The sequence below is a fragment of the Myotis nattereri genome (assembly GCF_964212035.1).
Source record: "Myotis nattereri genome assembly, chromosome: 17".
NCBI classification, from domain to species: domain Eukaryota; kingdom Metazoa; phylum Chordata; class Mammalia; order Chiroptera; family Vespertilionidae; genus Myotis; species Myotis nattereri.
This window is the reverse complement of record NC_138092.1, coordinates 3,538,556-3,553,693: the sequence shown is the minus strand read 5'-3', so window position 1 is coordinate 3,553,693 and position 15,138 is coordinate 3,538,556. Positions and strand designations below refer to the sequence as shown.

Sequence of the window (15,138 nt, the reverse complement as noted above, 5' to 3'; positions counted from 1 at the left end):
CCTCCTCCCTCACCCCCCTCTCTTTCCCTCCCTCTCTGCCCCAAGGCCTGGCTGCTGGGGGCCATGTGACCCACCATGCAGACTGCAGGGGGACCCCGGCCTGTTGGACCAGAGACCAGGCCCTGACGGTCTCTCGTCCGCCCCAGCCCAGCCATGGGGGGCAGCTGGTCTGCTCTCCCTCCTGCTCCCAGGACCCCGGAGGCTCTGCCCAGGTCTCTCAAAGCCTCGTTTCCACACCCACAGCACACAGTCAGCCCACCTCACAGGCTCCCTCCATCAAAGGAGCACATTTAGGAGAAACACTTTGTATTTATGACTGTTTTATTTATTTTAAAACACTTTTAGCCCGGAGCGTGGCTCAGATATTGAGCATTGACCTGAGAAAGGTTCGATTCCCCGTTGAGGCACATGCCCAGTTGGGGGTGTGCAGGGGGCAATGGATCGATGATTCTCTCTCATCATTGATGTTTCTCTCTCTCTCCCTCCCTCTCCCTTCCTCTCTGAAATCACACACACACACACACACACACACACACACACACACGCACACACACACGCACACATTTTTAGATTTAGGTAAAATCCATGCAACACGTCATGGACCATTTCAAGCGTGCCGTTCCGCGGTATGTCAACTTTTTACAAGGCGATGCAACAATACCCCCCCCCGCCCCCCCCCCCCCCCCCAGTTTCCTGAGCCTCCTGTGCGGCCACCAACTGCTTTCTGCCCTGTGCACCTTCCAGTTCCGGGTGTTCTCACGCTGGCATCGTGCTCTGTGCACCCCTGGGGTCTGGCTCGCTCCCTCAGCAGGATGTTTTTGCGGTGGGAGTGGGAAGCCAGGGACATTCCACGGTCGGGCCGGCCTTGCTGTGTGGCCCACGGCCCGTGGAGACCTCAGCCAGTGCACTTGCTCGGGGTTCTAGCCTTTGCCCACTTGGGTCAGACTTTCTCCCTTGACCCAGTTTTCTGGGCCGAGGGGCAGCCATCTCCTTATCTGTAGGGTGTTGGACTTGGTAACACCGAATGTCATGCCTGTTAAGTTCTGGCCTTATGCCTGGGGGTGTGTTTCTCACGTGGTTTTCAAAGGCTTGCTGGGTCCCCATAAACCCTGGGCGGAAACTAACGGACCGAGGGTGGGTGCGCTGCGCCCCCTGGTGGCCACCCACAGTAGGAGGCCTGGTCTGTGCTCTTGGCCAGGGGCAGAAGGAAGGTTTTGGCAGCTCTGGGCTCCACCATGAGGAACAGCCCAGCAGCCCTTGGGAGCGCATCATCGCCAAAGGGCTGGGGTTGGGAGCAACCCGGAACCCAGGGTCCCCGGCTCTTGAGGGGAACGGAGGTGGTTAACCCTGACCCGGCGCCCCTGGGCTCAGCAGCTTGCTGTGGGAGTCCTGGCTGCACCCCTGGCTCCCGGTGAGTTAGTTCACCCCGAGGCACAGTGTCTTCATCAGGTTCTCCTCTCGCCAGGACGGCTGCAGGATTCAGTGAGCGTAACAGAGGTGAAACGCTTGGTCCAGTGGGTGGCGCGCAAGGGGAGCCATGGTCATTATAGATCGTCTCCACCTTTCACGGTGTTGCCACTGGCACCTGCCCCTCAATTAGCCGGTGACCGTCTGACAACAGAGGCCTCAGCTCAACCATCTCTGTGCACACTCGGCCCCAGCGGCCCTGGGTACCTATGTGTCCGATGAAATGTATGTGGACGTCAGGTATGTTCGTTTCCACACATTCCCACGAGGTAGACAAACCAGGGACCATCACTCCCTTCACGGGAAGGTCCAGGTCTGGATCCCGGCTGGATCCCTGGGGGTGCCTGGCTTCCAGCCATGCCCTTTCCTGGGGGTGGGGGACTCAGAAAGGGCGGGAATCTTCCGGCAATCCACAAATCTACGATACCTCCCTGCCTTGACCAAGTTCCAGGAAGCCAGTCCCACTGCTGCGAAACACAAGGGGCAGGAGGTCTAGGGATCCATGGGACCCCGGGAAGTTGAACTTGGACACCCATGGATCTGAAGGTGCCTTCGGGGCTCTCAACATCCGCAGCTAAGGGTTCTACATGAAGGCCCCAGCAAGGACGCTCCCAGTGGACTGATAGCAATCATGACCCTTTGCTTAAGGTCGTCTGGGTGCCAGGACCTGTGCCAGGTGGTGGCATCAGAGGGGCTGCTGGGCCTGCCAACAGGCAGACTCCCCGCCCTGGCTGCTGAGAGGCACCTGGGGCAGGTACACCTATGGCGCTCCTTGTCCAGCCCCCTGCCGGGATGTCTGGGTGAGGACCATGTCTCTATGGGCGCCCACTGATGTTTCTGGACTTCACGCTCCTCCCCACCAGTTTGTCTCGGCTGCACCGTCCATCTGCCTATAGTACTTCAGCTTCTCTCCAAGGTCCCCAGCACCTTGCAGCACCTTCCCTCTCCCCTGGCAGACTTTGTTCATTGAGCCAGGGTGTTTGCAACCAACTTGTGCCCTTATCCTGGGACTTTGGTGACAGGTGGAGCTCACATACAGCACCTGCCCTCCCTACTTCCTCCCTCCGCCTTCTCTCCATCACCTGGAACAACCCCATCCTGAAGGCCACGCATTCAGACACCTTGTGCCCCCAGTTTCCCAGCTCTGAGCGGCTTCTGTGAATGTCCTTTGTCCCGACATCCACAGGACTGGTCTCCAGCTCTACTCTGTCCCCCAGCAACCAGCTCCCGCCTGTCCTCCCTCTGCCCCCACCAGCTTCCGTTGCCTCGTGCTCCCTCCCTTCAGCCTGTCCCCTTCTAGGCTCTTCATCTCCTCCCTGCCTGCCTCTTCCCTCCCTGCACCTGGGGTGGCTGAGCAAAGGCGCCCGGCTCCACAGAAGGGGGGCCCCTCGCAATCTGTCAGCTTCAACCCCCGCCAGGCCTCCTCGGCGAACACTCAGGGCTGGCGCGTCTTCCGGGGCCTCCGAGCAGGCTTTCCCTCCTGACCCCACCCCCTCGGACAGCCGGCACTGCGGCCCCACTTCCCGGATGAGACCGCTGAGGTTCAGAGAGGTGGGGGGATCCCCGGGCCTTCACCTTTTTAGGACTGAAATACCTGCCGAGTGGAACTGTGAAGGGCAGCGGGCGGGCCGGCCCTCCTAGAAAAGCAACACACCCCCAAACGATAAAATAGCTCTTTTTTAATTCACTGTGATTCAGATCATTGCAAAGGTCCAACAATAAATAAGACGCAGCCGAGGCTGAGGACGATGACCCGCTCACTTCACTCAAAACGCATCCAGGTCAACGCTCGGCTGTGAAACGCGAGAGCAAGGCTGGGTGAATGGGGGGGGGCGGGGGGGGGGGAGAAAAAGCAACTTTTAAACCACCACCAAACAACCAAACGAGATTGCCAAAAAGAGAAAAAAAGTGCTCGGGAAACTTTGGCCTTGACATGACTTAGCGGCGTGACGGGACATGAGGTCTATGCCGCGGGCAGGGTTCCTGACCAGCCCGGGCTAACGCTGGCGCCCGCTTTCTCCCCAGCAGGGAGGTGTATCCGCGGGTGTCAGTTTGGCTGCAGGCGGCTCCTGTGCAGGGCCCCCTGGGGGACCTGAAGGCTGGGGTGCTGCTGAGCTCTCTGCCCCTCACCTGCGCGGCCTCTCCGGCTTCAGGCTCAGCAGTTTGCCGGGGGACATGGCCTCCTTATGAGGACCGGCTCTGACTTGGCCAAGCCCAATGCAGCAGCTGCTGTCTGACTGACACGCCTGGACACCCTCAGCTCGCAGGAGAGGAGAGCGCGCGGGAGCCGCCCACTGCTCCACCCAGTGACCACCTTCCTTCCGGCCTGTCCCTGGGACGGGTCGGCCGGCCGCCAGACGCTGGCTGAGGTCCCCCTGTCTCCCATCGAGGGTGGCCGTGACCTCCAGCCCGTGATGATGCGGCCTCACAGCGATTTCCGAGCCTTTACCACTTGCGTTTGGGAGGACGCTCGAGCTGGAACAGGTGTGCGGGTGTTTAAAGGCTTTCTGGATCCTGCATCTCTGAGGCTGTGGTGAACGCGGCGGAACCTCCCCAGGAAAGTGCTCGCATGTACAGACTCAGGAGAAGCCGTGGCGTGAGATTCCCGGGGACTCTCTCTTAGGAGGTGCCTGACACCATCGGTGGCCCTGAGCTCCCACAGCTCCTCCCTCCCCATGGGCAGAGGGAGAAACTGCGGCCAGGAGAGCAGGGCCCCTGGCTTGCGAGCCCGAAGTCCCTCACACGCCAACAGGAGCAGCGGGCCGTTGGGGAAATGCTCTCTACGAGAAAAAGGGTTTTCCCGATGACACGTCAGTAATAGAGCCAACGGCCGCGGTCCTCCTAGGCCTGGACCCCACGCCTCGCCCGCCCCAAGGAGGTGCCCCTGGGTCTGGGCGAGGCCCAGCCAGAGGATGAACCCAAATTCGCAAGGAAGTTGGGCTGGGAGAGAAGGAGGTACAGGACATTCTGCACAACCACCGACCTGACACCCCAGGACTTGCCCACCAGCGAGCCCCAAACCCTACGCACCCCAAACACCCACAGAGCTTGCCAGAAGCCGCCCACCCTGCAGCGGCCGGGTGGAGCAGGAGAAAGTGAGTTAGAACCCAGACCAGCAAGAGCCAGAAAATGCACATGAGGTCAGCTGAACGCAACAACAACCACAACCAATCAATAAATAATCAGGAGGGTGACGAGGAAGGAAGAGTGCGCGAATGAGGTATGACTGCCCCGCTCCGATGGCCACGCTCCCAGGATGCCCCCACCCCACCCCGGGACCCCATGCAGGTGGCCAGCAGGACCGTCCGAGGCGTGGCCCTTGGGGAAGACGCTGGCTGGTGGAGACCCTCCCGGGGGCTTGGACGGTTACGGGCACGGAGTCTGACAGGCTGTGAACGTGAGAGACGGGCCAGGGCTGGTGCGCCTCTGGGAGGCCCGGGTGCCACCTGAGCCCTGTGCCACCGCGGGGCCGGCTCAGGAACCTGGGAGTCCCCAGCTGAGAGCGAGGGGGCGGCGGAGGGTCTCCTTCCCCAAGTCCGGGTGCTGGCCTCACGTCGGCCAGGGCATGCATTTCTCCCCAAATACAAAGGCACATAGAAGAGGTCAGACCTGCCCTCGGGCCATCATTTTAACCACCGAGAGGGGTCCTCGCGGGAACACGGTCTTGGGGAGAAGACGTCTGGCTGCTGGACTCGGAAACGCCTGCCCGAGCGTGAAGACCTTCGGGGGGAGCCTCTCCTGCCACCAGAACGAGTTCGGGGAACAGGGGGGAGTGGGGGTTGCCACGTGCGAGGAAGGTAACGTGACGTCCGGCCCCTGTGCCGACACGGCCCGCGTAGCTGTCCGGAGCCGCCCCCACTTGGAAACATCCAGCGAGAATCAGAGTCTGGTGTCAGCCCGGGCCCCCCAGCAAAGCAGTCTCTGCCCGTCCTCCCTGGGAAATGTCCTTTCTTTTAAAACAGGGGGGTCTTCAGCATCTGCCCCTCCTCCCCCATCTTCCCGGCCGTATTCGGAGAATGGACGTCCCCCATGTCCCGGCCGGGGAGAGCCGCGAGGGTCGCCCCACCCACGCCGGCTCTCAGACTTGCTCTGCGGCCCGGTGACATCGCTGCATAGATGCTGTCAAATGTTGGGGTGCAAGAGGCTGGCCCTGGGAGCCCCCGGAACGGAAGGAACAGCCCCGGCGAGGAGGCTGCGCTGAGGTGGCCGTCCGCGACCCTTCACAGCGTCATCTCCCCTTGAATACCCGGATTTTGTGGATGGACGCCAAGGTGGTGGTCACGTTGGACTCAAAGTCTCCGTCGTGCACCCCGGTCTTGCGGAAAGCCCCCGCCGACGGGTTGTTTTCCCAGTAATGGTGCCAGTTCCCTCTGCTGTCCGCCCCGAAGCCGTACAGGTCCACCTGTGGGGGCCAAGCAGAGGTCAGGGCTGGACGGCGGGCGGCAGGTAGAGCCTGCAGGACCGGAAGCTGCAGGCATCCGGGCATCTGTGCACGCCCTTCCCCAGGAGCGCAGAAAGCCGTCTCTAGGTCCCCGGGACCCCCGGGGGCGCGGTGTTGAGTAAAAGTCAAGTTCATGTGAGAAGGCTCAGGGGGAGGCGACTGCACGTGGGTGGTCCTGAGGGAGCGGGGTCTCACCTCTGGGGCAGTACAACCTCTTCTCCAAGGATGGGGGAGCCAGGGAAGAGGAGCAGGGAGCAGAGTGGGGACCAGGCTGCCCCACCCCCCAGCCCTGCCACCCGCTGGAGGACCCTGCAAATGTTGCATCCCTTCTCTGAGCCTCACGCTCCTCATCTGGAAAATGGGGCCAAGAGTGACATTCACGGTGAGGCAGGGGGTCTTTTCCTCCCTCAGGCGATGTCCATCTGCCAGGAGCCCTCCCTGGCCAGCGGTGGGCCATTACCCGTGGCCAGTGTTTACTGAGCCCTTCTCCTGTGGCCCCTCCTGCTCCTCTGCCCCGTGAGGCAGGGAACAGCCTCGACCAGGGGTGGGGAACCTTTTTCCTGCCAAGGGCCCTTTGGATGTTTGTAACATCATTTGTGGGCCATACAGAATCATCAACTTAAAAATCAGCCTGCTCTGTTTGGCCAAACATTTCATTAACTCACCGCGAATGCCTGGGCAGGGCCAGACCAATGATTTCTTGGGCCTTATACAGCCTGTGGGCCGAATGTCCCCACCCCTGGCCTAGGTCAGGGACAGAAACCCAGCGCCACCTGGCGGATGTCGAAGGAGCTCCAGGGGGCGGGACACACGCCCCAGGCTCCCTGGCAGTCAATCTGGGACGTGGAAGCCCTGGTGCCTGGCTCCCACTCAGAGGTTCTGGCGGGAGTGGGCGGGTGTGGCCCGAGAGCTGGGGTCTAGCTCCCAGGTGGGAGCAGCAGCTTACGCAGGCCTCCTATGCCAACGGCTCCTTTGTTTCGCCCCCAAATCGGCGCTTTCACCCATGGGTCCTGGCTCTGCCTGGGGAGCTCACACAGAATGAGCCAGAACGTGCTCCTGGGAAGATTCTTGGAAACCACTGCTCCTCCTTAAAGCACCCCTGAGAGAGGCCTGCCAGGCCCCTGGGGGCTAGGGTCAGGATCAAGGTCAGCCAACCACAGATGCTCTCACAGGGGCTGGGGTCAGGATCAAGGTCAGCCAACCACAGATGCTCTCACAGGGGCTGGGGTCAGGATCAAGGTCAGCCAACCACAGATGCTCTCACAGGGGCTGGGGTCAGGATCAAGGACAGCCCGACCACAGATGCTCTCACAGGGGCTGGGGTCAGGATCAAGGTCAGCCAACCACAGACGCTCTCACAGGGGCTGGGGTCAGGATCAAGGACAGCCAACCACAGATGCTCTCACAGGGGCTGGGGTCAGGATCAAGGACAGCCCAGCCACAGACGCTCTCACAGGGGCTGGGGTCAGGATCAAGGACAGCCAACCACAGATGCTCTCACAGGGGCTGGGGTCAGGATCAAGGTCAGCCAACCACAGATGCTCTCACAGGGGCTGGGGTCAGGATCAAGGTCAGCCAACCACAGACGCTCTCACAGGGGCTGGGGTCGGGATCAAGGACAGCCCAGCCACAGACGCTCTCACAGGGGCTGGGGTCAGGATCAAGGACAGCCAACCACAGATGCTCTCACAGGGGCTGGGGTCAGGATCAAGGACAGCCCAGCCACAGACGCTCTCACAGGGGCTGGGGTCAGGATCAAGGACAGCCAACCACAGATGCTCTCACAGGGGCTGGGGTCAGGATCAAGGTCAGCCAACCCCAGATGCTCTCACAGGGGCTGGGGTCAGGATCAAGGTCAGCCAACCACAGACGCTCTCACAGGGGCTGGGGTCGGGATCAAGGACAGCCCAGCCACAGACGCTCTCACAGGGGCTGGGGTCAGGATCAAGGACAGCCCAGCCACAGATGCCCGCGTGGCTTCTCGGGAACAGTGAATGAGGGACCCTGGTGCCTGGCTCGGCCAGCGGGGATCCCTGGGGAGGGGCGTACCTCGTCACAGACATGCAGGGAGAAGATGACCGAGAGGATGCCGGTGGACGGGTAGCGCCCGTGGCCCTGCAGCCAGCTGTCCAAGACGTACTTGATGAAGGCCGGGTGGTAGATCAGGATCTGTGGGGGGAGCACACGGCCCTCAGAGAGACGGCTGGGGAAGGACACACAGCCTCTAGGGGCCACACGCCTGTGGCACAGGGACAGACATGCTGGGAACAAGGCCCCGGCACCCAGGGGGTCTGCATTCTAGCGGGAACAGACCGACAGGGGCCTCACTTGGGAAGTGACAGAAGATGCGGGGGAAGAACTCTGGGACCAGGGAGAGAAATACAGCGAGAAAGGCAGGGAAGCCCTGGGGCGGGGGGAGAAGGCTCGCTGAGCAGGTGACTCTCACAATCACACGAGGCCGGGGCTGAGCGAGATGGTGCGGCTGCAGGAAAACTCATGCACGGAGCCACCCGTCCCCCTGGTCTGGGCCCAAATGGTCCCCAGTCCCTAAAAGGACCTTATGTGCTAGCTTTCCCCCTTCCCCTGCTACAGATGAGGGAACCGAGGCTCAGAGAGGCTTAGCGACGTGCTCAAGGCCACACAGCCAGCGGTGGCTGAGCTGGGGGCATCCTGGTATCAGGCAAGGCCTTGGTGCCACTACTCACAGCAGCTTTGAGGACAGTGAGGGGACTTGCCAGGCAGCAGAGGGTAGGCGTGTGCAGCCAAATGCAACACCGCCCCCCACCCCGAGAAGTCTGGAGGGGGGCCTATGCTCGCCTTGGGTGACCCCTTCAGCTCACAGCCTGGCGTTGAGCCACTGCCTCCCTGGGAGGCCCTCCCTGCCATGGGATTCACAAGTGGCTCCTCCCCCGCAGCAGTACCACCCCCGACGCAGGCGGGTGCTGCAGGCAGGGGAGGACCCCAGTTCTGCATGACCCCAAACCAGCTGTGGGTCCCCAGGCAAGTTGCCTGACCTCTCTGACCCTAATCTCCCCTTTTAAATAAGAGCATGCAGGCCTGGCCGGCATGGCTCAGTAGTTGAGTGTCGACCTATGAACTAGGTGGTCAGGGTTCAGTTCCTGGTTAGGGCACATGCCTGGGCTGTTGGCTTGATCCCCAGTGTGGGATGTGCAGAAGACAGCTGACCAGTGATTCTCTTTCATCACTTATTTTTCTGTCTCTCTCCCTCTCCCTAACTCTCTGAAATCAATAAAAATATCTCTATATATAAAAGGCTAAGCAACAGTCCGACCAGTAGCTATGATGTGCTCTGACCACCAGGGGGCAGATGCTCAATGCAGGAGCGGTGTAGCTGCAGTGACTTGGCAGCAGCAGTTCTCTGGTGACGGATCCCGGAACCAGAGAGGAGGGAGCCTGATTCCGGGGTGTGTCACCCAAGAACTGCCATCTCGCAATCCAGGACCCCTTGGGGAATGGCGGAAAGCTGGTTTCAGCCTGATCCTGGCAGGCCAGGCCGAGGGACCTCACCTGCCAGAGGGACCCCACTCACTTAACAGACACCCTTTGAGCCACTGCGCCGCCTCAGGTGCGGCGGGCCGGGGAGGGACCTCCGGAGGTTGGCTCCAGGGCATCATGTCCGGCCCATCTAGCCCAGTCCCGCCCCGCCGGCCACCTTCTATTTCCTTTCAATGTGCACGAGTAAATAAGAGCATGTGGCAAAGGATCAGGGTGGTGGCCACTGCCCTGCCTTCATCCTTCTGCCCTCCGCCCAGGTTTTGGCCGACCCTCACACCAGGAAACGATGAAGACATGGGTGAGGTCTGGCTTTGAGAAGCTCACACAGTAGTTCTCAAACTGCAGCCCCTTTGGCACCCCTGGAGGCCTTCTACAATCCCAGGTAGATCTGGAGTGTGGGGGGGAGGGGGGTATTGGGGGGGTGCATTTGTGAGTCTCCCAGGCGATGCTACTGGCCTGGGGTCCCAGGGTTGGTCCCTCCAGCAGGGACTCCATCGGCCCAGCGCCCAGGGCTCTCTGAGGCCAGATGCTGGCAGAGGAGGGGAGGGTGCCCTCTCCACCACTTACCACCAGAGCATCACAGGTGAGCCTGAGCCGCCACTCACCTGATCCTTCCTCACTTTGATCTTCGAGGGGACAGGAATGTAGGTGCTGGGGAGAAAGAGCAGAGGGTCAATGTGGGAGGGGCCGGGCTGTCTACTGGCAGCTGGGGAGCGGGGTGACTGGAGAGGGAAGCAGGGCCAGGCTGAGCAGGTATACGCTTTCACAGGGGCCCCCAGCCACCGGCCCCTGCCACAGCCCTGCAGTGGTCCTTACAGACACCAGAGGGCGATCTTGGCTCATTCAAGGACCTTCTGCTGTGTTATGGGCCTTCTCCCAGAAAGGTTAAGGGGACTTGCTCCAAGCCCCCCACCACACACACACACACACACACAGCCTGAAGGAGCCATGGAGGCCAGAGCACCTACCCCTCGGCAGGGGTGCCAGCCGAAGAGGCCCACACTGCCTCCTTTTCATCCGGAGGGTCTAGGAGCCTCCAAGATGAAGGCCCCTGGCTTCACTTTGGATCTGACTCTGGTGCAACTTACACTCGGGAACCCAGGGACCAGGTGTAAGGAATTCCCCTGCCCGAGTGCCTCCCTCCCTCCCTTCTCCTGAGAGCACAGCATCCCCCCCCCCCCGCCCCCCGCCCATCCTGCACCGTCCACACTGGGCCTCACACAGGCTGGCCACCTGGACACGGAAACCACTTCTCTTCGGGAACAGAAGGGACTTGGGAAGGGGTCAGGCGCAAGCCTGGCTCTGGCCAGAGTCCCGCCCCGAGCACGTTGCCTGGCCAGCCTCACAGGAGCCCTGGCGGAAGGGAGGCATGATCATGACAACTATGATGCTTCGGTCAGACACCACGCGCCCGTGCGTGTGGTGTCAGGAAGATGTGCGGACACGAAGGATGACTCATGCCCCAGCCGACATGCTCGGCACCCCTCCTCCCAGCTGCGCCCCACCCCATCCAGTGCCATTTATGGTTTGGAGGCAGGTGGCTGTCACCACGAGGAGCACTCGGAGGTGAGGGGTCGGAGCTAAGATGCGCTGGGCCCTTTCCAGCGGCCCCTTCCCCAGGAGTTGCCAGGTTTGGGGAAGCACAGCGTGTGGTCCACTTGGGGGTCAAGAGGAGGAAAAGGTGGAAGTCCGGGGGGTGTTAGAGCGATGGGAGGCGAGGGGCCGGGAGAGCGGAGAGTCCGAGGTGGCCTGTGGGCTGTGGGGCGGGTGCATCCCAGGAGAAAGTGTGTGAAGGGACGTTCTGCAGGGAACAGCATGAGCCAGGCTGTGGTGCAGGGAACAGCACGGTGGGCGGCCAGGAGGCACCCACATGGTGAAGAGGAGCAGCGAGGGGCCAGGCAAGGGGCCCTCCACCCGACGCCCCGGGGGGACCTACTGGGAGATGGTGCCCGTGGTGGTGGCGCTGACCACCCACTCCAGGTCCAGGGTCTTGAAGGGGACCAGCACCATGCTGACGTTCTCCGCCAGCTCCCGGAAGCTCTCGGGGTACACGAAATGGTGGGTGGTCTTGCTCCCCACGTCGGCCTCGAACCCGGTGGTGGGGGCCTTGTTCATCCTGGAGGAGAAGGGAGAGAACACGCGTGGCTCACACAGTCCCAGATCCCGGGGGCCCGCTGGGACCTCGGCCAGCGCTCAACTCCGCGGCCTCCTCCTCTGTGAAGTGGGGACAGCGAGCACACGGCTCGGGGGATCTGTGGGGTTTTCCTCTTTGGGGACCTCAGTGCGCCGTGTCACCGCCCCACTGACCACCTGCTACTAGTGAGCGCGAGGCCCTGCCCTGGCCCAGGGACGCCCCTGGTGACACTGCAGTGACGGCCGTGTCCAGCGGGTATTTTATGGGCCAAGAAATCTGAGCATAGAGGACGGGGCCCAGGACACAGGCCCACCACGGGCAGCCCCGGACTCCGGTCTGTCAGACCCTGAACCTGACTGTCCCCCTCACCACGGACGGCCCCACTGAACCAGGTGTACGCTGAGGCTCCGGGAGGCCAGGTGGGTGGTCTAAGGACATACAGCCAGAGATCACAGGGACAGAAGATTCTAGAAGGCACCTGGGGATCACCAGCCCCTCCCCCGCACCCCCTCGCTGCTGTTGTTTCTCGCTCTGGGCTGAGGGCATGGAGGTTACAAGAAACCCAGAGAGACGTGGGGCATCTTCCTGGAACATCTGTTCAGTGACAGGAAAAGAGATTTTACATGAAAAGCATACAGGCTGCAAAACGGGATGCATTTTACGGATCAAACGAGACTCTGTAAGTGAATCTTGCCGTCTCCCCAGGGCTCTCGGCGCCAAGCCCCCGCCCCTGCATCCAGAGCGGCACCTGCGTCTGTCTCCATCCTGCAGCGCAGATGGGGAAACTGAAGCCCCGAGGGTGCCGCGAGGAGCCTGAGGTGCCCAGGTAGGTCTGGGCACACCAGGCTGGGACCCTGACCTCCGGGGCCGGAGCCCAGGTGCCGCCTTCAGCCCCGGGGGTCTGGGGTGCACCAGGGGGGCCTGGGGGTGCACAGGTGCGCCTGGGCGAGGGCCCGGCCGCTCACCTCAGCACGAAGTCGTGGCTGTCGATGTGAGGCCCGTACCAGGACTCCCTCAGGTTGCCCGAGTTGCCCACGACGGCACAGCGCCGGCAGCCCGACTTCTTCGCCAGCAGGGGGTCCACGTTGCCAGGCACCACGTGGAACAGCTCCTTGAAGGTGTCATTCAGGTCATGGGGCTGCTTCTCCCGCTGCAGCGTCTGTGGGCGCAGGACAGGAGACAGGTGGGCCTGGCTGCACGGCCTCTGGCGGGGACGTGGGGGTGGCCGGGGCGGGGAGGGGGCCAGAGGGGCGGCCGGGGCCCTGCCCAAATGTCCAGTGACAGATGAATAGATTTGCAAATGTGGAGTACACAGCCCGGCCATTGTGGCTCAGTGGTTGAGTGTCAACCTGTGAACCAGGAGGTCATGGTTCGACTCCTTGCCCGGGTTGCAGGCTGGATCCCCAGTGCGGGGCATGCAGAAAGCAGCCCATCCATGATTCTCTGTCATCACTGATGTTTCTCTCTCTCTCTCCCTCTCCCTTCCTCTCTCTGAAATCAATAAAAATATACTTTAAAAAATAAAAAATAAGATAAAATGTGGCGTATGCATACAATGGAATATCACTCAGCCATAAAAAAGGGACGTTTGGATACACGCTACAGCATGAGTGGACCCTGAAAAGATGCCGAGACAGAGGACAAATTCCGCGGGTCCCTCCCACTACGTGAGGCTCCACGGAGTCACATTCATAGGCAGAGAGTGGAACGGGGGCTGCCAGGGTCTAGGAGGCTGGGGCTGGGGGAGGGGAGTTGGTTACAGAGTGTAAGGGGGTGCTGGAAAAGTGCTGGGTGCAGAAGGGTGATGGTCACATGATACTGTGATGTATGCAATGCCACTGAGATGTGCACGGATAAATGGCCCAGAGGATGAATATTAGTTCATAACCATCAGAGGGAAGCCATCATCCAGAATTAAGCACCTGCTTCTGCTCAGACCTCCTGGGGCAGCTCCAAGCTCCTCCAAGCTCCTCTACAGGCAACCACCCGAGACCTGGCGACCGTGACCATCCTGACATGGCCGGGCAGGGCTGGGCCCACATCCTGCCAGTCTGACAGGCTCCCAGGCCCCGGGGCTGCCGCTGCCGCCTGGGGCTCACTCCCTGAAAACCTCGGGGAGAGTGGCCGCAGCCAAGCTCCCCAGGAGGAACTCCCTCAGAGATCCCCACCGGGAGGGGCTCCTGTGCGCCCCAGCATTTCGAAGTGTTCGGGACCACAGTGCCCACAGAGAACCCACTGTTCTCATTTATATACAGCGCGTTCTCAACAAGTAGGTTTTGTGTGTGTTTCAATCCTCACCTGAGGATATTTTTCTGTTGATTTTTAGAGAGAGTGGAAAGAAGGAGGAGAGACAGAGAGAGAAACATCGGTGTGAGAGAGACACGTTGATTGGTGGCCTCTGCACTAGGGCCGGGGATTGAGCCTGCAACCCAGCTGCGTGCCCTGGCCCAGAATCGAACCCGGGACCCTTCAGTCCACATGCCAACACTCTATCAACTAAGCCAAACCGGCTAGGGCAGTAGTTTTTGAGTGAATGAATGAATGAATGAATGGCCAATATTGTGATTCCTGCAAAGCACCTGGCAGGTGCTTTGACTGGGGTGTGTATTCAGGTGCTGGGCCCCCTCCTCACCCCACAACTCGGCCAGTGCACTCACCAGCCACCATGAGTAGGTGTCTTCGTCCAAGAACGCGTTCTTCGCGGTCAGCAGCGGCTGCATGGACCGGTTGAACCTCTCGTCGAACCAGGCCGAGACGCCCTGCTCGCCAACGCAGCGGGCGCAGGTGCAGGGCGGGCGCGAGAAGGCCACCAGCTTCCGGAAGCGCTCCGAGAGCTCCAGGACCAGCTGCTTGGGGAGCCAGGCGGTGGTGGCCGTGGTGTGTGAGTAGCTCAGGAGGAAGGAGGTGAGGAAGATGAAGAGGACGAGGAGGGTGAGCACTTTGAGGGTCCTTCTCCTCAGGGTCACCATGGCTGCTTTCTGCACGAGGCGCCCCAGCGATGAGCTGCAGGAAATCACGCCCCACTCAGGAGGGACTTGGAAGCAAAATCCCAGAGATGGAGGCTCATGCACAGGGCGAGGCGTGGATGTCCGAGGTAGGGGAGGGCGGGGGGGCTCTCAAGGCTCGCTCTGGTCAACTTCACTTCCGCCTGGCGACCATCACCCTCGGGCACCGGACATCACCCTGGGACACGCGAGGCTAAGGGGGTCGCTCAGGGGGGTGGGATGACTCTTCTTGCAGCAAATCTGTCTCTTGCAGAAAATAAAGGAGCCCGCCTCATCCGCGGTCCTCGAACAGCCGATGATGTCTCTCCACGAAGCGTTAATCGAATGTAAGACCAGCGGTCGCCTTTCCCGTCCAAAGGGGTGGAGGGGCGATGAATCTCTGTGACGGTGTCGGGTCCCGCCGGGGGGAGGACCGGGAAGGCAGGGTCACGGTGGGGGACCAGGAGGCCTCTTGGTCGCTGTCCTCCGGGGAGGATGTGTGTGCTGGTGCCCAGTCAGAGCTCAGTCTGACCGCACGGCCATCAGAGTCGTGGCCGCAGGCAGTGGGCTTGACGCAGGCACAGAGGGTTGTCTGT

General features: G+C 61.4%; 1 protein-coding gene across 1 annotated transcript; it reads right to left on the bottom strand.

The window, feature by feature from the left end:
* Positions 1-3,126: 3,126 nt before the first annotated feature.
* On the bottom strand, positions 3,127-14,527 carry ST3GAL1 (ST3 beta-galactoside alpha-2,3-sialyltransferase 1; the record flags this gene model as incomplete). Its single annotated transcript, XM_081110982.1, has 6 exons — positions 3,127-5,869; positions 7,958-8,077; positions 10,030-10,075; positions 11,361-11,540; positions 12,524-12,717; positions 14,216-14,527. The coding sequence occupies 6 exons, from the start codon at positions 14,525-14,527 to the stop codon at positions 5,696-5,698; spliced, it is 1,026 nt and encodes a 341-aa protein (XP_080967108.1). The 3' UTR covers positions 3,127-5,695.
* Positions 14,528-15,138: the final 611 nt, after the last annotated feature.